This window comes from Sorex araneus, chromosome 6 (assembly GCF_027595985.1).
Source record: "Sorex araneus isolate mSorAra2 chromosome 6, mSorAra2.pri, whole genome shotgun sequence".
NCBI lineage: Eukaryota > Metazoa > Chordata > Mammalia > Eulipotyphla > Soricidae > Sorex > Sorex araneus.
The window spans coordinates 60,292,239-60,318,972 of NC_073307.1; the positions used below are offsets into that span (position 1 = coordinate 60,292,239).

General features: G+C 57.6%; 1 protein-coding gene across 5 annotated transcripts in view; it reads right to left on the reverse strand.

Moving 5' to 3' along the window:
* LOC101554607 (cilia- and flagella-associated protein 161) overlaps nt 1-25,253 on the reverse strand; it is a 40,254-nt gene extending 15,001 nt beyond the window's left edge. Inside the window, exons 1-7 of one of the 5 annotated variants that reach the window (XM_004617545.2) lie at nt 25,162-25,253; nt 24,663-24,752; nt 23,497-23,729; nt 23,118-23,208; nt 22,747-22,905; nt 22,290-22,363; nt 21,783-22,037 (exon numbers count right to left, since the gene is read on the reverse strand). In XM_004617545.2, coding sequence (XP_004617602.2) covers nt 21,869-22,037; nt 22,290-22,363; nt 22,747-22,905; nt 23,118-23,208; nt 23,497-23,729; nt 24,663-24,752; nt 25,162-25,230 — 885 coding nt within the window. In that variant the 5' untranslated portion in view covers nt 25,231-25,253 and the 3' untranslated portion in view covers nt 21,783-21,868. Of the gene's footprint in view, nt 1-8,073; nt 8,379-21,782; nt 22,038-22,289; nt 22,364-22,746; nt 22,906-23,117; nt 23,209-23,496; nt 23,730-24,662; nt 24,753-25,161 lie in introns of those variants that run through there. The other 4 variants (XR_008630630.1, XM_055141204.1, XM_055141202.1 and 1 more) reach the window with 4 other exon arrangements.
* Nucleotides 25,254-26,734: the final 1,481 nt, after the last annotated feature.

The window sequence follows — 26,734 nt, forward strand, 5'->3', positions numbered from 1 at the left end:
AAGGCTGTTCCCCACACTTTCGGGCCAAGCCTCTTGTATTCCTGGACCGCCCGGCCGCATTCGCAAGACACATCATAAGACACTCCCTACCCATTCTCCATAAGTGCCACACCACATTGATGGGGTTCAAATAGTAGGCAACAAATCATAGAGGGAAATATATTTATATGAATATATACATAGTTTCAGATATACATACGAAAGCTCATATCACTCAACCTTTAACAACATGTTAGTGATATTCTAAGGAATGTCTTAATGGCCCCTGCCGAAATAGAACAATCTTCACACTGTCTCCTCTATGGATACGTTTTTGTAGCATTTTCAGCAGTTTTCCATAGCAGACAATACAAAATATATCATTTCAGTTGTGCTTTGGGACAGGGATTGGGGCTTGGGATGGAAACATCCCAAATTTGGTGGTGGGAAGGTGTAATGGTGGTGGGATTGGTGTTTGAATATTAACTGTAATCAAATATTGTGAATCACCTAATAAATTAAAAATATATTTAAAAAATTTAAAAAATAAATCAGGGAGGAGACATGCAACGAGAGAGCAACCCGCTCACCTGTGTGAAATTTCGGGGTCCTCGGAGGGGCCATGTGCCAGCACTGGAAAACACTGAGAACTGCACATTTGCCCACCCTGCCCCCCTGCACCCAGCTCAGAGAATCAGAGCCCCTAAGAATAACTCCAGGAGGTCCCGAGAAGGAAACCCAGCAGTGGGGGCACCCCCAGAAAGAAAGGGGTGGAGCAGGAAGCCAAGGTAAGCTTCAGAGTTGAGACCTTACACCTGCCTTCTGCCAAAGCAGGGGTAACCTTCCCACCCTTCCGGGGTCCTGGCTGTCACGCCCATTGACTGCCTCCAGCTGCTACTTAATTGCAGTAACGGCCATGATCCAGAGATTCCCAAATGCTCGCTGCAGCGATGGCTCTGGACCCCAATTATTTAAATTTTTATGATCCCAGAAGCATGGCCGCAAAAGCGACCTCGCGGTATCTCATACTTTTTTTTTTGTCCTTTTTTGTTGGATCACTGTGAGATAGACCCTTACAGACATCTTGTACTATTCATAACAAGCAATACAGACTAAATTATCCAGCATCTGCCCATGGAACAGGCTTGAGTGGTGGTGGGAAACTTTGAAATACTGGTGGTGGGTAGGTGTAATGGTGGTGGGATTAGTGTTGAAATATTGAACGTAATCAGTTACTGTGAACAACTTTATGAAAATAAAATTTTAAAAATTTAAAAACTCAAAGCAGAGGTGATGCCAAGGACGCCCCCAGCCTGCAGGCCATGCCACCCACTGGCTATGGGGAGGCTCACCATGCCCCAGGGAGGGGCCGGAACACAGAGATGGCCACAGAGAGAGGCCTAAACTGTCAGGGGGGACCCAAGCCCAGGAGTCAGTACCCCCATTGCCAATGCCAGCCACAAGTGTCCCTCCACCCAGTCACCTCATCAACATCAGCCATGAAAGAGGGGTGGGGGCAGCAAAACCGATAGCAGAGAGCCACACCAACAAGCACAGGGTGACAGGAATGGAGACCCCCACCAGAGCCCCAATAGCCCCACACACCTGAGCACCAGAACCATCCTCACACAGGCCATAGTCGGGGACACTCCAGGCGCCTCCACGACACTCTTCCGTGCACAGGTGCATAAGGAACCAGCTCACACAGGCCCTAAGACAGGGACACTGCGGGCCCACTACAACACACTCCTTGGTTGCCGAGAGCATAAGGAATGAGGCTCACACGGATCCTAGGGTGGGGGGCACTCCTTCCTGCATGACGGCTGGTGGCAGAGAGTGGAAGCCCATGGCACAGTTGGGCCAGCTTCCTGCTGCCGGGGCCTGACAGGCAGGAAAAGGCTGACAGTCCTGAGGCTCCATCCCGCTCACCCACCACCGGGCCTGTATGCATGTGCCAGAAGGTGGATTTCCAGTGGACCCGGAAAGGCTCTTTAACCTCTGCAGACAGACAAACCACTCCCTCTCAAGTGGAGACTCAGGGCTTTGTCAGTAACAGACAACTAGAACCTGCCAAGATACCAGCAGACAGAACACTGATGACCCTACCAAACCTGAGAGAACACTGACAGCTACTGGGTGTCTGCGCATTAGCATCTCTGGAAAACAGTTCCACATACTCTGTCTGTGTGTGTTAGCCTCTGGGATAAAGGTCCACATACTGAGTCTGTGTGCGCTAGCACCTCCGGGAAACAGCTCCACATACTGTGTCTATGTGTGTTAGCCTCTGGGAAATAGCTTCACGTACAGTGCGTCTGTGTGTGTGTTAGCACCTCTGGGAAGGAGTTACAAGTACAGTGTGTCTCTGTGTGTATTCTATACCTCCAGAAAATATATCATCTTAACACATCTCCAAGTTGCTCGTGATACACAAATGATGCATCTAGAAATCTAGAAAGCAGAGAGACAGAGTAGCTAGCATCTCCTCACCCCTGAACCTTCTGGGGCTAAATAACCATGTGCCACCCAAGACCCTAAAGCTGTATCATGGAGAAAAAAAATACAAGGAATAAAAAACACAAACATCCCTCCATCTCCAAAACATACACATATAGGGGCTGGAGAGATAGCACAGCGGGGAAGTCTTTTGCCTTGCACGCGGCCTACCCAGGTTCGATTCCCAGCATCCCATATGGTCCCCTGAGCACCACCAGGAGTGATTCCTGAGTGCATGAGCCAGGAGTAACCCCTGTGGATCACCAGGTGTGACCCAAAAAGAAAAAAAAAAAGAACATCAAAATTTTCAAATGAAGCTACTAGTCATGGATAAATTTATAGCTTTAAATGCATTAATTATAAAGGAACAAACGCTGAAAATCAGTTATCCAGAGTCCGTCCCCAAAAGCCGGAAGAATACAAAATTATATCTAAAGAATGTATAAGAAAGGAATAAGATCAGATATTAAGTAGAAAATAAGAGGGGGCGGGGGTGGCGCTATAATATCACGGGGAGGATGTTTGCCGTGCACGAGGTGGACCCCGTTTCAATTCCCCCGCATCCCACATGCTCCCCCATGCACTGCTAGGAGTTATTTCTGAGTGCAGAGCCAAGAGTAAGTCCTGGGTGTGTCCAAAAAAAACCACCCCCCAAAATAAATATATGTAAAACAAGAAAAGTCTTGATAAGGTCAAAGCTGGCTGTGTGAGGAGACAAGATGGAGACCAATGCATTCCTGGAAGCAAAGTGGGGAGTAGAGAAATATCAGCATCAGGAGTTCATGAAGGGGGGCATGCCTCTGCCTCCCAACCCTACAGGAACGCACACATGCACATATCTGGGGAACACTGACCAAGTGGCTGCAGTAATATTTGCCCCATGAAACCTCTGCAGGGACCGAGGGAGGGTCCAGGGGATTCCGTGCTGCAAATCTACTGTTGGCTTAGTGGAACTGCCATCAAACATCGAAGCTTTTCAAAATGATTTCATGCTAAAAATTCAGAAAATCAGATGGGGGGAAAAATACAGTCCCTGGAGAATGCATCTTACCAAAAAAACAAAAACTAATACCAGAAGAAATGGAAAGAATTAAAAAAAAAGTTCTTAATATTTCTGTATCCAATGAATAGATTAAACGGTCATTTAAAATTTCCCCCCAAGAAACAGCCAGGCACGATGACTCATAAGTGAATTCTTCCAACCGTTTTACAAAGTACAGCACCAGTATTTGCCAAACTCTTCCAGAGCATGGAAAGAGGAAACATCAACACATTTCATTAGGCCAACACGCCCATAAACAGGGAAAGAAGACAAAGAATGTTGACCCCCTCTGTGCCGGCCTGAGGCACCAACTATGTCCAGAGGAAGAAGAAGAAGAAGAGTTGGAGTGATAATATAGTGGAAAGGGTGTTTGCCTTGCATGCAGCCAACCTGGGTTTGATCCCAGGCACCCCATATGGTCCTAGTCTGCCAGGAGTGATCCCTGAGCACAAAGCCAGGAGTCAGCCCTGAGCACTGCCCTGGAACTCTACGTTTCAATATTCAGAAAAGTCTGTGGAACTTACCACATTAGCAAGAATCCAGCAGAAAATCTGTGTGACCACATCGGTGAAGGCAGAAAGAAGCATTTGGGGAGTAAAGGCATAGCCACACCCCACCCCAGCAAACACAGGGAACCTTAATTTAGCAAAGTGTGTCTACAATGTAACACAGCAAATGTTCTGGCCTGAGAGACAGGGAGGTTCCCCTGGATAAGTGCAGTGAGAGGGATTGAGGAACCCACAAGTACACGGGATGTTACTCCGACTTTTTTGGCCGGGACACATCTGGCTCTGCACTCAGGAATCACTCCTGGCAGTACTTAAGATGCTGGGGATCGAACCCCAGTTGGTCACACTCGAAAAAGAAACCACCTTACCTGCTGCACTATAGCTCCAGCCCCTCTACTCTGACTCCCCCAACACCGCCACCCACCACTGTCACCGGAAGGAAAGAGCTAGACTATTTGCATAGCAACTATCAAGAATCCTCTTTAAAAGCTCCGTAATCACAGGCCCCAATAGCCCCAACCAGCCCGCTTATGCAGCACTATTCACAGAGGCCAAGAGCTGGGCCCACTCGGCTGGGCTAGGCCTCCATGCTCTGCTGCCTGCACTGACCAGGTCTTGCCGCCTGAGACCGTCCATGGGAATAAGCAGCACACAGTCAGGCCAGACAGAATAGGATGAACTCAGGAGAATCAGCCTCTGACTGCAGGGCCACTGGGTGCAGAGGATGGCCGTAGGCCCACCAGAGGAGCTGGCCACAAGATGGGTGACAGCCAGCACCAGAACTCAGGCTGCAGGAGGGGAGGGGAGGGGAGGGTGGCGGGCAATGCCAGCACCAGAAAAGCAGACTCAATAAAGAGGCAGCTGGGGAGACGAATGTGTGTATGGGGGGGGCAGGAGCGGAAATGCCAGCAGGTGCCCAAGCCCTGGCCCGCTGTGGCTTACGGGCCCCAATGTGGGAGGTAACTGGCAAAGCTTCTAGTGGAAATAAGGGGAAAGGGTGAGGGGGGGCTTGGGCAACAGCCATTTCTTTCAAAGGCGCTTCTGTAAGTGTATGTTGCATGGGGGGCTCCAAGATTCCACCCCTCCCCACTCTGCAGGGAAGAGCCACCTGTGAGCTTTGGGGAGACTCAACCAAGACACCCTCACACACATGTGTGCACAGAAGGGCGGCTCTGAGCTGGTTCCTTCTTGTGAGATCTGCCTCAATTTAGGAGTTCAACCCTAACTCACCTGTGAGCAGTGCCCCAAAGGCAGCTGTGGATAGATGAGGCTGAAAGCTCTGGGGGGGAAAGGGATTCTGGAACTTCTTTGGGAAATCAATCCTGACACCATCATCCTCTGAGGGGCTATTTCCCTTGGAAAATGATGAGGGAGGGGGACACATGCAAGAGCAAGTGTACAGGGTGAGGGTGGCAGGCAGGGTAGAGTCAGGGCTGCAGGTCTTGAAGGCACTGGATTGTATAGGGGCACAGTGTTCAGGGCAGGATGTAAAGGGGCAGGGTGTGAAGGGGCAGGGTTGCAGGCCTGGGTGTACAGAGGGAGATATGCAGGGGCAGGGTGTACAGAGATGGGGTGTACAGGGGCAGTATTACAGGGCAGAGTGTGCAGAGGTGGGGTGTAGTGAGGTGGGGTGCACAGGGCAGGGTGTGCAAGGGCGGAGTTACAGAGATGGGGTGTGAAGGGGCAGGATTCCAGGGGCAGAGTGTGCAGGTGTGGGGTATAATGGGAAGGAGTAAGCAGGGGTGGAGTTTGCAGGGATGGGGGGCAGAGGGGTGGGGTGTGCAGGGCCTGGTTGTACAGGGGTGGGAGTACTGGGTGGGGTATGCTGGGGTGGGAGTACAGGGGTGGGGTATGCAGGGACAGGGTATGCAGAGGTGGAGTGTGCAGGGGCAGGTGTACAGGGATGGGGTGTAGAGGGGTGGGGTGTGCAGGGCCTTGGTGTGCAGGGGTGGATGTACAGGGTAGGGTGTGCAGGGTCTGGGTGTGCAGGGGCGGGAGTACAGGGGTGGAGTGTGCAAGGGCAGGTGTAGAGGGGTGGGGTGTGCAGGGTCTCGGTGTGCAAGGGTGGGTGTGCAGGGTGGGGTGTGCAGGGCCTGGGTGTGCAGAGGCGGAGTACAGGGGTGGAGTGTGCAGGGGCAGGTGTAGAGGGGTGGGGTGTGCAGGGCCTCGGTGTGCAGGGGTGGGTTTGCAAGGTGGGGTGTGCAGGACCTGGGTGTGCAGGGGCGGGAGCACAGGGGTGGAGTGTGCAGGGGCAGGTGTAGAGGGGTGGGGTGTAGAGGGGTGGGGTGTGCAGGGGTGGGTGTACAGGGTGGGGTGTGCAGGGCCTGAGTGTGCAGGTGCGGGAGTACAGGGGTGGGGTGTGCAGGGGCAGGTGTAGAGGGGTGGGGTGTAGAGGGGTGGGGTGTGCAGGGCCTGGGTGTATAGGGGTGGGGTGTGCAGGGCCCGAATGTGCAGGGCTGGGGTCGGGGCTGCAGGGCCTGCAGGAGCGGGTGTGCACAGAATATGGGGGCTATTGCAGAGCTCACTCCAGCCCCTTACTCAGCCTGTGGGGGCATGAACTGGCTCTAAATCCCAGGGGGCAGCTCGTTGAGCACTGTGCCCTGTGAAGGAAGGGCAGAAGGAGGAAAGCGGCCCCCTCCTGTGGCCTTGGCACCCTGGAAACACTGTTCCCTGGGATATCAGCCCCTTGTCAGGCCTTTCTAAGAGGTGGCATGGCTCCCCGAGGACCCCAGTGCCGACATCCCTCGAGCGAATTCCTCCCAGGCTGCCCCCCGGAGCACCACCTTGGCACATGGGTCAGCGCGCTGGGAGGGGGTCTGCCTGCTGCGCCCACTGCCAGGAGCTGCTCAGCGGGTTTTGAAGTTGCTGCCCTAAGACTTCCCCTTCTCCAATTCTCTCCGGGCGTTTCCAGACCCTGCTGACGTCAGGCCACCACCAGATGTTGTTTTGGAATCTGGTCACCATGGCCCTACAGGCAGGCAGCTGGGCCAACTGAGTCAGACCCAGAAGCAGGGACGTCTTCCAGGTCAGTGAAGGGAGCTGCGTCCTGAGAACCCTGGGGTGGTTACCCCACTTCTCCGGAGAAGAAACTGGGCTCAGAGATGGGGTCTGTCTGGGATCCCAGCCCCAGCGCCAGGACAAATGAACACGGGCTGCGGAGGCTGCAGCTCTGGGGCTCTCCTGGCAGGGTTTATCGAACCCCCGAATTTCTGTGATTCACAAGAGCTGGGAAAGGCGCAGACATGCCCCCCTCACACACACAGTGACCAGACCCCACAGACATCCCCCCGGGGCAGCACACGCACAACTCCAGAAGCTTCCTCCTCACAACTCCTCCAGGCCCTTCCTCCTGGCCTGCCAAGTCCCCCAGACCCCACCTTAAGACGTGACAACCCCTGGGACCAGAGCGAGGCAGGGCATTTGCATCCCATATTACCCCAAGTACTGTCAGGGGTAATTCCTGATTGTAGAGCCACGAGTAACTCCTGAGCATTGCCGGATGTGCCCCCACAAAAAAAAAAAAAAACTAAAAAATACATGACACCCCTAAGTGGCAGGTCAAAGCCCCCCACAACCCGGTTCATCAGGACTCAGGACCCACATGTGACTGGGGGAGGGGTCTGAAGGGAGTCCACCCTCTGGGGCTCCATGTCACATCCATGTTCCATCACAGGTGTGTGGAGGAAAGGGGCACCATCAGTGGCTGAAAGGCAGGCAGTCTGGGGGTCCAAGCGTTTGGGAAACGCCCTTTTGCTGAAAGGCTGAAGTTCGGGAACGATCAGACAGGCCAGCCCTGGAATCAGCCCATGTTTCCACCCCCCCCCCCCGCCCCCACAGAGCCTGACAAGCTCCAGGTAGCTCCAGCCCCCTGGTTTGTGGCCAGTCCCCCTCCACTCAGTGAGCAGGGCTGTGATGACCACCAGGTGCCTTCCTAGAGGGGCTGCCCATGGCTGGCACGAGGCCAACTCCTACCCCACCCCCATCCCAGCCCAAGCCTGTAGGTACCTCTTGGCATTGGGCCCCCCAAGGGAGATGAGACCTGGGTCTCACCTTTGAGAACAGCCACCTGCAATTCCTGCCCCAGTCACTCCCGCCGGCCGGGGGCTCGGCCGCCTCTGCTGTGTCCGCCAGCTGCTCTGAGCCAGGGCCCTTCTCCTCAGGGCTGTGGCCATCTTCACTGGCCCGGGCACTGCACAGGATCAGCGAACGGGAGATGGAGCGCAGTGTGGCAGCTGGCCTGCTCCGGCGTGGCCGGCCGTGCGGTTCCATCCGCAGAGCAGAAATGGAGCCGCGCTTCTTCCTGTCCGGGTCCCTGGCACGGGGCGCACAGGGGGAAGCCACCAGCTCCTGGCGCCCTGCAGTGGAGAGGACACAGGAAGGCGCCTTGTGGCTTGGTGCCTTGTGACATGCAGGGCCAGGCTGGGCCGTGCCCAGTGAAAGGGCAGGAATGGGCGGTCACCCCTCAGAGCCACTAGGCCTTCTAGCCCCACTGCCATGCAAGGCTACTGCTACCCAGACCTTCAACCACATTCAGAGAAACTGAGGCACAAAGCAGGGATGTGCCCAGTGCAAGACCACAATGGGCCCTGCAGGGCATAGCTGACAAAAGTGGGAGTCCCAGGAGACAGACCCTCCCCCTCCCCCAGATCTGTGTGAAGGAACTCCCAGCCACAGAGCGGGTCCAGACTGCATGGCCCCTGACGTCCCCACCCTTCCCCCATTCACTGCCCTGTCTGGCCTCTGCTCAGAGGAGGAAGCCTGTCCCAGGTGGGCCTCTGACCCCCCCAGTGCCAGTGTGTGGACAGTGATGTGGGGGAGGCCCCATCGCACTGCCACATCCCGGCCACGAGCCCGCTCCTGCTTACCGGGCAGCAGTGCCAGCAGCCTGACCAGAGCCCAGAGGCCCTCAGGCCCAGCTTCTGTGCGGCACGCCTCGGAGGGCCGAGGGTCCCCTGGGGACATACTGAGCTGGAGCCAACAGCACTTGGGGCTGGGGACACTGCCCCGAGGGTCAGAGAAGGAAGGGGGCCTCCAGGTCCCCCTCATGGGAATCCACCCCCACCATGTCAGCTCCTGGGGGCTCCCCAGCACTGGCCATCAGTGCCATGCAGTCCAGGGGGGAAGGGACATGCCACTCCCCCCAATGTCCTAACAGACACTGGTCTCAGGTGGTCACTGTGTACCCCCGCGAGATACCTGCCCCCTCCAGCTGCCCAAACGCACTTGCAATCAGAGCAGGCTCCAGATCTCCACCCACGGCTCCAGAACCTTCCCTGCAACCCTGTGCCTGCCTGGGGGAGGTGCCTTTCATGAGGCCAGCCCTGGCCACTAAAGGCCTCTCCTCAGAAGCCCACTCCTCAGGGAACTTTGTTCCTCAGAAACCTAGCTCCTCGCGGTGACCCCTCTCCTCAGGGGACCCCGCTCCTCAGAAACCCCCTTCCTCGGGGGACCCCCACTCCTCAGAAACCCCACTCCCTGGGGACCCTGCTCCGTGGAGACCATGACCCTTGTGGATGCCACCACCAGCCCTGGAGTCACAGGAACCAGACGGGCTGCAACACCTTGGAGCTGATGAGAACCAGGCCGGGTCCTGAGGTCCGTAAAGGCACAGAGAAGTTAAGTAGCTGGCTAAGGTCACACAGCAAGGACTCCCCAGCTCCCCTCCTACCACCCCCTTCCTTCCCACTCCCCAAATGTCTGCACCCCCTTTCCTAGTAGTCTGCTTGCCTCCACCTCCCTGCCCCACTTCGTTTGGGCTCAAACCCAAGGGGAGAGCTTTGTGTCCTCATTGTCTGAACACCAGGGGTGCTGCCTGGACCCTGCACGCATAACAGGGGTTCCCAGGTCATATCCTCTTCCTTGACCTCCATCCACAGTGTCACTTCCCCGCCCCTCCCACTCCCAAACACATTCTATCACTTCTGCAAAATCAGAGTCCACACCCACTGGGCAGCAGAGGGGACAATAGAGGGCATCAGGGTGAGGGGGTTGTGTCATGACCTTAATGGTCCTTCCCCCTGCCAAACTGCCTGAGCTCCTGTGCACCCCACTCCCACATTCTACTCACACACACTGAGACCTGACACTGTCCTGTCCTGTCCCTGTTGGCCCCTTGGGGACTCGCCCAGTGCACCTGATCAGTGGAGAAATGCAACTGTGTGGTGTGTGCCTGTGTGTCCATATCTGTGTGATATATGTGTATGTTATTATGTGTTGGTGTGACTGTATGTGTCTGCATATGTGTGTCTGTGATTGGTGTGTCTGTGATTGTGTGTGTATGTCTGCGTGTTATGGAAGGGAGGCATTTTTGTGCGTCTGCTTCTGCTGCCGCCAGCACAGGTCCAAGAGGCATTGGAACAACAGGACTGGCTGGCATTACACAGGGTTTGCAGCTGGTGGGGCAAAGGGTGGTAGAACTGCTAGAGAGGGTGTAGGGGGGGGAACGCAGTGGACACTGTGGCTGGGAGGGTCGGAAAGGGGCAGAGTGATGGGGGGGGCACAGCTGCAGGTGAGCGGGTGAGAAGAGTGACGCAACCAGCTGCTCAGCACGAAGCTCCAGGTGCAGCCCAGAATCCTGTGCCCCTGTGGGGGGTGTGGGAGCATCTGTGCGAGGCACAGGGAGCTGACAGCCCAGGGCCCGAGGCTTCTGGAACTTGACTTTTCTCCCTGAGCTTTGGACCAGGCCAAGTCTCCCATGTAGGCCCAAGCGCCCTCCCCCAGCCTCCTTTCTGGCACCCCAAAGTCTGCTCCCACCCACCTCTGTGGGCCCCTGCCCTGGCCAAGCCCACTCACTCTTGGGCTATTCTCCTGGACACAGCCATGGGGACCAAGCTCCCCGAGGCAGCAGGGAACGGGGAGACTGGGTGAAGGTGTGTGAGATGGGGCTGGTGATGGGGTGGGGAGGCTGCGAGCTGTGCTGCCCAGAAACTGGGTGGGGGGAAAGATGCAAAAGGTGAGGAGGGCTGTGGGGGACAGGCAGTAATTGGGAACAGTAGGTTGCATGGCCCCATTTAGCTCCGGTCCTGGTGCCCAGGACTTTGGAAGCAGCAGCACAGCACTGGGGGCTACGCTCTCCAGTTCCGACCCACATGTCAGCACAGCAGAACACACACAGGTGCTCTCCCTCTGCCTGCCCCCTCAGTCCCACCCGGCCTCCAGGGAGCTGCCTGTGAGCTCCAGCAGGGATGTCACTGGACTCCCAGCAGTTGGGGGAGGGGCGCCCAGGAACCCTCCCTGGCTGGGCCCTGAGCTACAGCTGTTCCTTCCCAAGACGGGGGGCCAGAAGGGTCCCTAGTGCACACACACTGTGTCTGGCTGGTCTGAGAGCCACAGGCATGTGCGTGTCCACCCCAGACTAATCACAGACTCCTCCAGAATCATTTCTTTGCACGTTTCAGTGCCACTATGGGTGCACATGTTTTCCAGTTTCAACGCTCTGTGTACCTTTTGGGGTGACAGCAGGGGGAGCTCAGGGAGCCTGGGTCTATCCAGCCATTGGGCCTGAAGACAGGAATCCCGCAGTGCTCAAGGGCCTCTGGGCTGCTCCCAGCAGCGCTAGGGGTAGGTGATGCTGGGAGAAGCATCACCTACCCCTAGGTGATGGGTGGGCACAGTGCTGGGCGGGGGTAGGGCAGCGGTGCTGGGGAAGAAGGCGGGACAGGGGGGAAGGCCGTGAAGGGGTGCAGTTGGTGCCAGAGAGCAGGTGGGTCTAGGGCTCAACCTCAGGCTCTGGCTGTAGTGCATCGCCCTGTCCCAGCCCAGCCTCCCTGTTTATGACTGTGTCTAGACAGGTCAGAAGGGGCCCCCACTCTCTCAACCCCCAGGCCCCTCAATGGCTGAGCCCCTGAGCTCAGCCACAGCAGCTGGCATTCTCAGTGCCTCCACCAGTCCTTCCCTCTGCGAGCCAGCGGAGTGTCAGCAGGAGGCAGAGCTGCCCTTTTCTGTTATTTTGCTGAACCCATGCAATCCTGTGTCCCCTCTGCGCGGCCTCACAGTTGGGGAAGGGTGTCTGTCCCAGGTGTGTGCTGCTAAGAACCCTCCCCCATGCACCTGCCTCCTCCCCTCCTGCGCTGCTTTGAGGTGCCGCCCCTCCTCTCTCCCTCCTCCCAGCCTGGCCCTCTCCAAGCAGCAAGAACCCCCAAGTCTCTTTTTTTATTCGTTGTATTGCAGGGACAACTAAATTAGTTTCAAAAAGAAAAAGCCAAGGGGCTGAGCAGCAGTGCAGTGGGTATTGGACACGGCAGATCCGGGCTGGATACCTGGCATCCCATATGGTTCCCCCCAAGTACCGCCACAAGTAATTCTGGAGTGAACAGCAAGAAGAGAGCCCTGAGCACATTCAGCGATGGTTGAAAGCAAAAAAGTCAGTGCTGGGCTGACCCGGGTTCAATCCCCGGCACCCCACATGGTCCCCCGAGCACCACCAAGAGTGATCCCTGAGTGCAGAGCCAGGAGTAATCTCTGAGCACCCTGGGTATGGCAAAAAAAAAAAAAAACAGGGGAAAAAAAAGAGAAAAGCCAAGTGTCAAAATTGAAAGGGAACTAAGCCAAGTTCAGACCAGCAGTCTGAAGGAAGAAATGCTCAGGCCCTGCAGGGCACCCCCTTCTCCCCGGACCCCTTAGCCCTGTGTAGCCACCAGGTCTGACCTGGAGGTCACACCCACCACTAGCGGTGCAGTCCATCCCAAGAGAGCAAGACATGGATATGTCCCCCACCCTGCACACAGGGCCCCTCAATTCCTGACCCCCCAAAATGTGAATACCGCTGTTCCTCCCCTGCGGTCCAGCACTCCACCTGGCCCTGCACTCACCTGGGCACAGCCACCTCCACTGCCACCTTCACGTATGGTGTGGACTGCGTTCCTGACAGGTCAGCTGGGACCCGGTCTGAAAAGAGCCACAAAATGTGCCTCTTCCCAGAGACCAGTCCGAGTCAGACCTGGAGGCTCACCAGGGGGAGGTGAAGCCAGACGCTGTGCCACCACCTGCTTGGACAGGTGACCCCAGAAAATGTGTCCGGCTTGGCACGGGTGCCAGGAGACTCCGGTCTGAGCCATCTGACAGCTCTGCATGAGCGACAGGTTGGGCACAGTGGGGCTGCCAGCATTGGATGGGCCTGGTAGTGCTGCCTCCATCTGGCCAGGCAAGGGTCCTTGCTGCGTCCCCTTCCTGAGACCCCTTTGTACATTCAGTATATCCTTATGTCTTCCATGCAGTCCTGTGTGTTCCCACACACCCCTCTCATGTGTTCCCCTGCTCACGTGCATCCCCCTGTGCCTGCCCTCTGCCCCACACACCCTGGCGTCCCTGTGCATCCCGTGCATTCCCATATGCACCCTTCTTGTGTCCCTGTGCATTCCATGCGCCTTTGTGTATCCCCATGTGCCCCTGTACCCCTGCATTCCCCTGTGCACCCCCATACATCCATGACTCTGCATGAATACATGTGCCCACATGTACCCGTATGTCCCCCTGCACTCCTGCATGTCCCTGTGTGCTCCTGTGTCACCTCATACCATGTGTTCTATGTCCCCCACATTCCATGTGTCCCTGTGCACCCCTGTATGACCCCAGGTACCCTCATGTGTCCCCTTGTGCACCATACTGTATCCCAGTCATGTGTCTCTGTGCATTCCCATGTCCCTGTGTCCCCAAGACTGCTCAGGTGCCTCGTGTCCACGTGTATCTCCATGTCCTCCCATGCATCCCCATGTGTTCCCATGTACCCCCACATGCCCCCATGTGTCTCTATGTCCTCCCATACATGTCCTCCCAGTCCCTGTGCATTCCCATGTCCTCCCATGTATACCCATGTGTCTCCATGTGCCCCCATATGTCCCTGTGTGTCTCCATGCACCCCCACATGTTCCCGTGTAGGTCTGCAGCAGGCCCCTACTCTGCAGGTTCTGGGGCTGTGATCATATGTGTGTGGGATGGGGTGGGGCCAGCATACTGGTAGGGTCACAACATGCACTCAGCTTGGGGACAGGATGTGACCTCTGGGATGTGGTGAACTGGCTCCTGCTCCCACCCATCCCCAAGGTCCACAGCTGTGAGACTTTGTCCACTTCAGAAGCCGCCTGCCCCACACCCCCACCCCGTGCTCCCTGGGCTCTCGATTAAAAGGCTGCAAGCTTTACACTTTCCTGTTTCAGGCCAGTTTTAGGTTTACAGGTTCCCAATAACCCCCCACATTCTCCTATTCAGCACCCCCAAACTGGTTGGGTCCCCAGCCCAGTCCCCCAGAGGGCACCTGCCCACACAGTTATCTGAGGAATGCCGCTTCCTGCTGACACCAGGAGCCACACTGCTTGCCATGGAGCAAAACCCTGACTTTCCTTTCTTCCACTGTTACTATGACTTGGTTGTTCGCGGGTGAGGCTGGGTCCCTGCAGAGACTGCGGGCTTGTCATTCCTCCTCCCACGAGCTCCTTGAGGGGAGGGGGGTGCTCACATGTGCCCTTTCCAGCTCCAGACCCGCTGCCGCCAACGCCTAGGTTATTCAGGCTCATCCTAGAAGTCCTCAGGGATGCCGTCCCACTGACTGCCAGAGGAACTGCCCCTCCAGAGGCCCCACTGTGCCACCCCCTCTCACAGGGCACACCCAGGAGCTGAGGGTACCTGCACTGTGCTCTGTGTGTCTATGCAACCTCCACAGTCCCCGCGGCAAACTGCATGTCGAGAGGCCAGAGAGAGCACAGCAGGTAGTGCACTCGCCTTGCCTGTGGCCGACTGGATTCAGCCTCCAGCACCACATAGCCCCTCAACACCTCCAGGAATAATTTCTGAACGCAGAGCCAGGAGTAACCCTTGAGCACCTCTGGGTGTGCCCCTGCCCCCATACACAAACCCAAAGAGGGTGCTGACTAGCAGTCTGTGGGTGAGGGAGGAAGGAAGGGCATGGGGGAGAGTCAGGGCATCCCTCCGGCATGGGGACACAGCAACCTCCCTCTCCATGCTGACGGCTGTGCAGGGAAGGTCCTCAGCACCTCTCCCACCCTCCCTCAGTCTGGGCAGCCACCCACCTTCCCAGACTCAGGAAGTGGAAGCCGAAGCCCTCGGAGCACAGACACCTCCCCCGAGTACAGCAGCTCCGAGAAAGAGAACCACAGGGCCTGCGTGTTTGCTGCTGAGAGCTCCTGAGGGGTGAGCACCCCCTCCACTGCAGTCAGGCCCCCACCGGCAGTGCCCCACCCGCCTGCAGCAACATCTGCCCTCAGATGCTCTGGGCGCTGGATAGCTCCCCAAACAGTCCTAGGACCTCAATACCCAGATCCCCTGCTCAGTGACCAGGAGCCTGGGCAGAGTTGGCAGCGCACAGCCTGGGACAGGAAGTGGGGACCCTCACCCCTATAGGCTGGTCCTGCACGACTGAGTGGTTAGAGAACCTCAGTGAGCCCTAGGGTTCACCTCCTCCTCCCACCCTGTGCCAGGCTGTCAGAGACCAGATCACAGCAGGAAGGAGGAGCTTGAGGTGGAGACGGTCTCTGAGGACACACAAAACTAGAAAGGAACTAGGGTACATGATTCTCGGGGAAGGATGAGCACTATCCACAGAGTCCACCAGCCTGTCCACCTGACGACACCCAGGCTCCACCCTGGAAGCTGGACCCCTACACGCTCCACCCCCGTGGCATGCAGCCAACCTGGGGCCCCCCATCTCTGGTGCCCAGGGTCTTTGGCTGCAGACCCATACAGGGGGTGGCAAATGGCCCACGCTGGGCTCTGTGGGGTCTCTGTGCCCCCGTCTGGCCTCAGCAGGCCTGCCCTGCTCTCCCTGCACACAGTGAGGCCTCACAGTGCCTCTTCCACTCCTTTAAGTCCAGACAACACATCTCCCGTGGGGCGGCTCCCACTCCAGCACGGTCAGTCACACAGCGACGGGGCACAGTGCACTCCCTGGCCAGGGGGCACATCATCCCTCGTGGGGTCTTTCGGACACACACATATGCACATGTTCACATGTGTGTGCTCCAGTGTGCCCACACTCCATGCTCCACCCTGTTCACATACCTGTGCAAAGCTCCCCCGCACACTCACGTGCACACTTCCCTTCCCAGGCACCAGCACCTCCAAACTGCACAAAGGAGCCGCCCCACTCACCGCTCTCCCTCCAGGAAAAGATTCTCTTCTGCAGGCTCATGAGGCTCAGGGGTGAGGGCACCCGCCAAGTGCCTGCAGCGTGGAGGGAATCTCAGGCCCTGGGAGTGACCGGGAATGTTTGAAAGGAGTTGAAAGTACAAAGTCACTCCTCGCTCTGACTGTTTTTCCTCAATGGGGCGGGAGCCCTCTCCTCAGCCAGCCAATCTGCAGCGCCTGCCACCGCCCCAGCCCCTGCCCACCCTGAGGCCATGTGCAGAGGGGCGAGGTCTGCCCGGAACCGCTGGGATGCTGTCGCCACACAAACGCACAACCTCAGACTTTCCTTTGGACTGGGAGCGAGGGGGCGGGACCCCGCACTTCCTGAGGGTTGCTGTCTGGGGAAGGGCTGCACACACAGACCGTCCCAACACCCAGCGCGGCAGCCCCACCCCTGTGCCCCCCAGCCGAGGACCAGCAGCCAGCGCAGCACCTCCAGCACGGCCAGACTCGGTGATTCACCCCCACACGCAACACAGACCCTGGGCTGTTCGGGCCCAGTGAAGACTCCTTTCACAGCGCCTGCCAGGGCCTGGCCCGGCTGAAAGCCGCCTGTGTCCAAAGGGGCCGCTGGGCTGGGAAGGTGGAGGCTGGCCCAGTCCCACCCACAGGAGAGAGGCAGCCTGGCCGCCAGGGGCATCATCGGGTGTGGCCACAGCCCTGCCCTCACTGTCCCACTCGACCAGACTTTATTTTTGGACTTGGACAAGGCACACTCTTTTCAGTGACCAGTTTAACTGGGGGAATCAGGTCCTTGGATGTCCCCCTACAGAGGACAGAGAACAAGAGAGGTTGCCCAGGCAGCAAGGGGTGAGAGCGGGAGAGTGGGCCCCAGGGAAAGCCATAGATTCCCCCTCTCCCCAGACAGGCCTGGGTCTCACCTGCAGCCACAGGCAGACTCAGGAAGCCGAAGGAAGTCCTGAGTTAAGAGCTGGGAAGTGTGAGGAGGTTGGAAGGCAGCTCCCCTCTCAGCCCCTAGAAGGCAGGTGGCACCTTAAGTGCACCTCTGACCCCAGCACCCTGTGACTCTGACCCCCAGTGCCTGTGTACCTCTGACCTCCCATACCTCATGACCCTGAGTGCACCTCTGACCCCCGTACCCCATGAACCCAGTGCACCTTTGACTCCCTGGTATCCCATGACCCTGAGTACACCTCTGATCTCAGCACCCCGTGACTACGAATACATCTCTGATCCCCCACGACCTTGAGTGCACCTCTGACCCCCAGTACCTATTGAACCCGATGCATCTCTGACTCCCCGCTACCCCATAACCCTGAGATGCACCTCTGACCCTGGAAACCTATGACTCCAAATGCACCTCTGACCCCCCCCCTTACTTAATGACAATGCACCTCTCACGAACCCAGTGCACTTCTGACCATGATAATCCAGGAGTCCTGGTTAACAGGAAAGAGGGTGGGCTATACCCGTGAGCAGGGTTGAGGCTCACTGACTCCTGACAGGACCCCAGCCCACACACTGTGCAACACAGCTGCACACCGGGAGGAAGAGGGGAGGCCCCAGGGATTGGTCCAGTGTTGTGGACAGCTGCAAAGCTGTCCCCACCACCAAGGCCCCCCTCCTGCACTGCCCCCCTTCCTTGGCTCTGCTTGGCCCACTGGGAGGGGTGTCCCCAGGCTATTCCTTTATGAAGGGGTGGGTATCAAGGATCCATGGATGCTTGACCCCAATGTCTTCCCTGCCTGACTGCATAGTGCCCACCCTTCTCTGTCTGCCTGTCCACACTGCCTGCCTCCTCCCAGGAGGAGGAGGGTCCTGGGATTGGCATCTGTCACAGCTGTGTCCCTTGTAACAGTGCCAGGAGGCCAACCCCCCTCTCAAACCCAGCCTGTCCCCCACCCGCAGTTCTTCCTCTCCTTTGGAGTGGCCTTTGTGCTGCAAATCATGCTGTGTTGACCCAGTAACCTCGACATGAGAAACCAGGAGCTGACACCAGCTCCCCTCACAGCTGGACCCCTCAGTGCTGTAGTATCAGGGTGCTCATTCAAGGAGCAGAGATGCATTCCTTCCGTGCATGTGCAAGACCCTGAGTTTGATCCCCGACCAGCACTGGGTGTGGTCTCAGCATTGAGCCATCTGGCCTAGTGCACAGTCTCATCAGGAGCAGCCCCTAGACACTGTTTGGGAGGCCCCAAAAGAGAAAGTCCTCTGGGACTAGAACGAGTACAGCAAGAAGGCCCTAGTTTTGCATGTAGCCCATCCAGATTCAATCCCCAGCATCATCCCCTATGGTCCCCATCTCAACAAGCATCTCCAGAGACAATTCCTGAGTGCAGAGCCAGGAGTAACCCCTGAGCATCGCAGGGTGTTTCCCCCAGCCCCCGCAAAAAAAGGGGAAATGTACTCCAACCCCTTGGAAATGCCCAGCACTGTGCCCACTCTGGAGTGTGCTTGCTAGACCCCTATCTTCTCAGGACAGGGCTGAGGCTTCCCACCCCTGCCGAGTCTGGGCTGGCCGGGCAACGGGAGTAGGGAGCCAAGAGGCCTGTGCTGCTTGCCAAACCCCTTCCTGCCCCCAGAGAGTCAGACTGCCAGCCAGCCCTGGCCAGAACAGCCCTGCCAGGCTGACAGACCCGCCACGCCATGATAGCCCGAATCAAGCCTCTCCGACCCGCGACAGCCCCGTGATAGCCCCGCCCAGACCCTTCCAGCACCAGCACCCCCCATCCCTGTGATAGCCCCGCCCAGACCCTTCCAGGCCCCGCCCCCGTGCTAGCCCCGCCCACACCCTGCCAGGCCCCATGACAACCCCCCCTCCCGCCAGCACAGAACCACCCAGGCCCCGTGATAGCCCCAGGTCCCCTGACTTGACTTCCCCCAGGTCCCCTGGTAGCCCCGCCCAGGCCCCACCCCACACGCCTGCTCTTCCTCTGCGGGATGGGTTGGCGCCTGAGGGCCAGCTGGCAGATGTTTGACGCCTTTCTACCTCACGGCCAAGGGCCACGACACACGCAGGAGGAAGGCGGACAGGGACCTGGTTCTTACAGCTGGGGCTGCTCCTTCGGGCTAGAGTCTTAGGGGTCGCCTGGTCCACGCGGATCTTAGCTGAGGCGCACGGCCAGCAGGAACTGACGCTCAGGCCCCTGACTTGACTTCCCCTGCCCCTCCGAGGCGCAGGCGTTACCTGAGGGCCTCAGCTGTGGGCACCGGACAGCACCTGCAGCCTCCAGGGGGGACTCCTGTCCAAAACGTACGAGCCAGAGGGCCCCCCATAGTGGTGAGCCCGGTCCCCACCTCGTCTTCCCAGGCGAGCAGGTTCTCACGTAAGACAAGGACAGGGGCTGGAGCGATAGCACAGCGGGTAGGGTGTTTGCCTTGCACGCGGCCGACCCGGGTTCGATTCCCAGCATCCCATATGGTCCCCTGAGCACCGCCAGGAGTGATTCCTGAGGGCAGAGCCAGGAGTAACCCCTGTGCATTGCCGGGTGTGACCCAAAAAGCAAAAGAAGAAAGACGAGGACGTCGCCACCACAGCGCTGCCAAGCAGACAGGCAGCAGGCAGGTTGCACATGCTCACGACGCACACGAACACACGAACGAGGTGCAACGCACAGCGCGCATGCGCACGGCACGCACAAGCCACACACACAGGCTACAGACCCGGCGTGGGAAATAGCACAGCGAGGAGGGCATTTGCCTTACATGTGGCGGACCTGGGCTTAATCCCCACCATCCCATACGGTACTCTGAGCACCCCCAGGAGTGATTCCTGAATGCAGAGCCAGGAATATGCCAAGCGTAGCCTACACACCCCTCCCCCCACCAAAATAAAAAAGAAAAGCCACAACAGGCTGATAACCCTGCAGGGATATGCTGCTCTCTCAAGTCCCTGTGATGACCCGGGGAAGGCACAAGAACACCTCGTGTGAACAGCAGAGCAGCGGCCCAGAGCTGCAGGGTCCTCTCACCTGCACAGCAACCAGCCCCCCACTCCCAAGCTTTATTTTTTTCTTTTTTCGGTTTTGGGGCCACAACCCGTCGGTGCTCAGGGTTTACCCCTGGCTGCACTCAGGAATCAGCCCTGGCGGTGATCAGGGGACCCTGGGATGCCGGGGTTAGAACTCGCGTCGGCCGTGTGCAAGACAAACGCCCTTCCTGTTGTACTATCATCGCTCATGAGTTTCTGATCCTGAATTGGCCCCTGTCCCAGAGACAGTCCCTGAAACGCCCACAGGGAGCGAGGGGTAGTGAGGAACAGGGAGCTGCGGAGGTGTCTCCAGGCTGAGATGGGGACCCTGCGTCATGCCGCTGCCCCGGGGCGGGGCAGGCCAGAAAGTGGACCTCTACAAGTGACCACGGGGTCACGGGGCGGCTGTGGCTCTTCAGCGGCACCTCCACACTGACACCTTGTGGCCGCTTTGGGGAACTGTGAGCCACGCGAACAACTAGGGAGCCGAATTTGGCTGGAGCGATAGGACAGCAGGAAAGCAGCTTGCCTTGCACCCCATTTGGTCCCCCGTGCCCCACCAGGAGTGATCCCTGAGCATTGAGCCAGGAGTAAGCTCTGAGTACAGCCGGGTGTGGCCCCCCCAGATGAGGGTTCTATCTTCCCAGGAATATTAACCTGGGAGTGGAGTACCCTAACCAGGCACACCGCTCTGCTGTGCTGTCACCTAGACACGCTCCTCTGGTCTCTGAGTGTCCCATCCCCAGTGGGTCCTCTTACTCACATCTAACATGTCCAGGTGAGACCCAACCTTGGGTTCCAGTTGCTGCCATCTGGATGTGGGAAGAAAACAGCCATGAGGACTGTCCTGTCCCGAGCTCAGGGGAACATGATGGTGTTCCCAGACCCCTGTGCAGAGACCAGCCCCCTTAGTGGCTCTCAGGCAGGGTAGCACAGAGTATTTTTTAAAGTTTTTTATTGGGATAGACTGTGATAGACCTTTACAAAGCTGTTCATAATTGGATTTCAGTCATGAAGTGTTCCAACACCCATCCCTCCCTCTGTACATTTCCCAGCACCAGTGTCCCCAGGTTCCCTCCCATTACCCGCCCCCACCCCATGCCTGTCTATGTCAGGCACTTCTCTCTCTTTTTCTCTCTCTTTCTGTATATATCTCTATATCTCTATCTCTATCTATCTATCTACCTATCTATCTCTCTATCTCCTTTTGGGCATTACGGTTTGCAATATTGATACTTAAAGGTTATCAAGAATTTCCCTTATAATTCTCAGATCTTGTCCAGCATCATCATTCCCAGCTAGTATTGTCACACTTGTCTTTATTCTATCTCACCTACCCTCAGGCCCCACACACTTGTGGTTGATTCCAACCACTGACCAGTCCTTCTAATCCCTATTTTCCCTGGCCATGGATATTAGTCTTCTACTATATATATTTTTATATACCACAAATGAATGCAGTTATTCTATATCTGTCCCTCTCCTTCTGACTCATTTCACTCAGCATGATACTCTCCATGTTCATCCATTTATAGGCAAATTTCATGACTTAATTTTTCCTAACAGCTGTGTGGTATTCCATTGTAGATGCGCCATTTTTTCTTTATGAAGTTTTTTCTTCTCAGGCACTCAGGTTATTTCCAGATTCTGGCTATGGTGAATAGTGCTACAATGAACATGGGCGTGTGGATGGTGTTTCTGCTGTACCACAGAGTCTTTATTCCTGTACCAGGGAGGGCAGAAACATGGGGAGGGGGATACGGGTGGGGTGGGGGATTACGTTGTCTCTGGCACCTGGGCTGGTGGTGGGGACAGGTCTAGCATGGTGGAGCCGGCATCCCGGGGGTTTCCGGTCACCAGCAGCCAGTGGTTCCGTGGCTTCTCCACCTTGTGGGTGTCCAGGTGTGTGTGAGCAGCCACCTCAGCCTCCTTTCCAAAGTAGGTCCTGGGGGGATAGGGGGTTCTGGGTGGGGTTCTGCAGGGCAACTGTGTAGGCCCCCCAACACACATATCCAGCCCAGGGAGGCTCTGTGGGGTGTCCCCCAGGTGGGGCTCCTCAGGGACTCCAGGAAGAAAAAGGGGCATCTAGCACCGGGTAGGGGGCGTGGATGTGACCCTAGTTGTCTATACTGCTGGCCAGTGCGGGGGTGGTGGGGACATGTGACAGCCGTGGCTGTCCATACTGCAGTCGGCCTACCTGAGAGGGAGGTGCCGGTGCACGGCCAGTGCACGGTTGGTGTGCCGGTGGCTGAGCACCAGCCTGGTGTTGGCCTGGGCAGGTGGAGAGGGGGCACACACATCAGCTAGCTGGGACTCCAGCTACCCCAGACACCACCTGGGGGACCCTCTGCGAATCACAGGAGGTGGCTCAGTGGCTGAGGCCTGGCTCTGTAGGCAGGAGCCCCAGCGTACTGCCCAGGCCATATGGCTCCCCAGAGCCACCTAGAGCCACCCCCAAACCAATCAGCACTCTGGGGGAGAAGCACCTTCCCAGTAGAGTTCAGGGACCACCCCCGTGGGACCTGCCAAATTCCCTTCACTAGACAGGAGATGCTGCCCAGCACAGCGGGAGGTCTCCACCTGGTGGCAGGTGGGGAGGTGGGAGGTGCTGCCTGGGAGTTCCAGCTGATTCCAGCAGCAGCCAGGTCACTCACCAGCACTGGGGTGCCCTCATACTCCAGCCGCATGTTGGGGTCGGGCCAGGTGGCCTGCCACCAGCTTAGGAAGGACGGCTGTTTCTCCAGGGACACAGCCTGCAGCCATGAGCGCGGAGTTGACTGTTGCAGCGTCCGATGGTCACTGGACAGGAACAGCTGTAAGGACACCACAGGTGCTGAGCCCCCTTCTGTGCCCACTTGCCCTGCCTTAAATGAGAAGCCCAAGACCTTGGATGGTCTGGGGAGCTTTAGGGCTGTGTTCCCCTGGAAAAAGTCCCCTGACTCATCGGGAAGGAAAGCCCTAGGGACCACCCGGGGATGACTGGGGAGTGTGGGGGTATCTGTGCTTCCTGGGGGGTGGCACTCACCATCCTGCCTTCGCAGCCCCCTGTGGTGCCCAGGCAGAAATCCTGCCCATACCTGAGCACGTTCCCGGGCATGGGGGCATCTTCGTCAGTGCTGGAGACAGAGGCAGAAGGTCAGGACGTAGAGGCAATCACCAGGCACAGTGCCACTCCCCCCCACCCCGACCCCCACTGACAGCTAGCAGCCTCTAATGCCAACAGTGCTCTCCCTGGGCTGGAAGTGGATTCCCTGACCCTTACCCAGTGCCACTCACTGAGGAAACCTTTCAAATTGGCCCATGGATGGAGGGTGACGAGGGTGGGTGAGAAACCCTTGGGAGAGAAGGCAAGGGGGCAACAGGAAGGAAGCTCCTGGGCCGGGCTTCAGGGAAACCCCCCTCACCTCAGCACGCAGAAGGTGTTCCGGCCCAGTGGGGTTCTCGTCTGCGCCACGCTCAGGCCACAGGGCACCTCCAAGCCGTGGGCCAGGTATGCCTGGATCTCATCTGGGGTCATGCACAGGCTCAGGTCCCCTCTCAGAAACAGATCGGCTTCCTTCTCCTCATAGCTGGGGTTCACCAGCAGTACCTGGTCGCCAAAGTGAATGTACCCGTCCGCCGACACTGACAGCCTTGTCTGCACAGAGAGGGGGCGTCCCAAGAACATGTATGAGGGACCCAGCTGGACCCCAAATCCTTCCTCCCCCCTCCCCATCACCACCAACCCCAGAATGCCAAGTGGAGGCCCCATTAACTGCACATGATGGAGCATCAAGTGTGTGGAAGTCACTGGGAATCATTTCGGCTTCCCTGAAAGCCACCAGCAGTGACCTGGCTACCCCCACCTCTCCTGCTCTCATTGGGAAACGGAGACCACCAGGCGTGGGCATGCTCAGGCTGAGAACAGCACCTATGACCTCAAGGAGGGTGGTGTTTCATGGTGGGTTTCACCGTTTATTTTTCTGGTGGGGGCCCTATGAGGCGTGTCCCTAGAACTTACCATGTTGGGGATCGACCATCAAGCACCCTACCCCACAAACTATCTCTCCAGCCTTCACTCTGTTTCAGCAGCAAAGACAAACCTGGCGTTTCCCATGTGGTAACTCATTCACGAAGTATTTGCTTTGCTCAGCAAACAGCTCACACTTAGCTTGATGGGATTTAGAGGTGATGTTTGGGTTATTTTGTTTGTTTGTTTTTTGCTTTTTGGGTCACACCTGGCAATGCACAGGGGTTACTCCTGGCTCTGCACTCAGGAATTACCCCTGGCCGTGCTCAGGGGACCATATGGGATGCTGGGATTTGAACCCGGGTCGGCCGCGTGCAAGGCAAACGCCCTACCCGCTGTGCTATCGCTCCAGCCCCAGATGTTTGGGTTTTAAATGACCCATCACTGGGCCTGGGAGTTGGCTCAAAGGGCCACAGCCCAGGCTTTGCATGTGGGAGCCCCAGGTTCAATCCTCGCCAGCACTATGGTCCCCATGTCCCCCACCTGCTGAATCAAGCCCTGAGCGCAGAGCCAACACCACCAGCCAGGTGTGGCCTCAGAACCAAAATAAAATGAAATTACCGGCCTCAAAAGGGTCTCCTTTAGTCTCCGGCTTCTCTGAATGAGCAGCTGGCCCTTGTCTCTCTTCTCCAAGAAATCTTTCAGGAGGTCCTGATTTGAAAGAAACGAGTCACACCTGGGGCTCAAACCAGGGTCTGAACGGAGATGGGGAGGGGGTGGAGTGTAAGGCAAGTGTTGCGAAGGCCTGAGTCCTGTAGGAAACAAATGGGGAGAACCCAGACCCTGCAGAGACAGGTAGAGTCACCTTAGGGAACCCCCGTGCCCCCTGGTGCCCCCAGACCATGTAACTGACAGACGCCTGGGGCCCACGGTCCCTCGTGGGATACCTGCAACCACCTGGAAAGGGGGAGAAACCGGTGGGTGGTAGAAGACTGGAGAAGCGGGGCGGGAGGTCGAGGCTCGCGGCAGACCTGAGGCTCTGCGGGCGAGCAGTGCGTTTAAGGATGCTGAGGGGCGCTGGGCAGAACTGGGGGTGGTCTGGAGGTCCCTACACCCCTACCTCCTCCAGGAACAAATCCTCGTTCCAGTTGCCCAACAGAACCCGCGGATTATACAGGTTCTGCGCCATGACTGCACCCCCTCCAGCGTCCCGCCGGCCGCCGGGTTGTTGGCTTGTCCGTTTCCATGACGACGCCCACCGCCCCGCCCACTCAGGGCGCGCCGGCCAATCGGTGAGCGTGGCCACCGCCCGGACACCGAGAGGAGGGTCGAATTGCAAAACTGGCGGAGGGGACGGTAAGCAGCCTCAGTCTCTTCGGCTCAGACCTGGGCGCGCGGTTCATTTCTAGCTGTCCCCCAACGGGGTGCAGCCTTAGGTGCCCCGAGAGCGCTCAGATTCCCCAGGGAAGTCACCCAAGACGCCCCTTGTTTGGGTCTCGGAGAGACACCTCGCTGTTGCAGGGTCCTGGCCACGTCCAACCCCTCACTGGGGAGCTGTCATCCTCAGGAGCCTGGGAGTCACTCTGGCCCAGAAAGGGTGGCTAGGGAAGCTCGGGGCCAGGTCTGGGCAACAGCGCCCTCGTGTGACCAGATGTGGAACGCCCCACCCCTTGGCAGGGACCAGGACCCAGACAAGGGTGCTTGGGGTGGGGATGGCACAGTGCCTCTCACAGGGAGCGCCTGTCCCGGAACAGAACTCTTCTCCCCTCCCAACAGAAAAGGGGCTGAGAGCCGCTCAAACGTGAGCCGTGAAACCAGGGCCATTTCCCGCAGGTCATCGACTACAGGCCTCCTTTCCTTCCTCCTGTCCTGCTCAGCACCAGCCCTGGGTGGGGGCTTGGGGGTCAGGGAGATGCTGCCTGCGGCCTCGCTGCCCTCTGGACACGTGACGCACCTGGGCCCTGGAGTCCCTGAAGCAGTGGGTCTGCAGATTGCACTGGCTGGGTGGCAGGAGGAACTGGTCAAATGCTCGAAGCGCATTCCTGGAGCCCACCAGCTGCGCCAGACCCCAAACCCTGGGCAATGAGGGGCTGGGGCATCTGCAGGCAACTTCATCATGGGGCAGACCCCAGGCCACAGGAGGCCAGAGGCGGGAGTGGGAGTCCAAGTGAGTAAAACAATAAGGAGGGTGAGCAATAGTGCAACAGGGAGGGTGCTTGCCTTGCACATGGCCCACCCAGGCTCAATCTGATCCCCAGCATCCATATGGTCCCCTAAGCACTGCCAGGAGTAATTCCTGAGTGCAGAGCTAGGAGTAACCCCTAAAAATCACAAGGTGTAGCTCAAAAAACAAACAAAAAACATGGGGGAAGAGCCAGAGAAATAGTACAGCAGGCACGGTGCAGGCATGGTGCAGGCCTTGCATGTTGCTGACCCGGGTTCAATCCCTGGCACCACAGTATGGTTCCCCAAGCACAAGACCAGGAGTGAGTCCTGGGAACTGCTAGGTGTGCTTCCCCATCTAAAAAAATCTGTAAATGAAAAAAAATTGGAGTATCATTTCATGTTGAGGACCAAAGAAGGGGCCCAGTGGCCAAACCACCCACCTTGCAAGCTTGAGGTCACGAGTTTGACTCACAGCACTGGCCCACATGCACTGCATACAATCCCACCAGCACTGACTTTGGGGATCC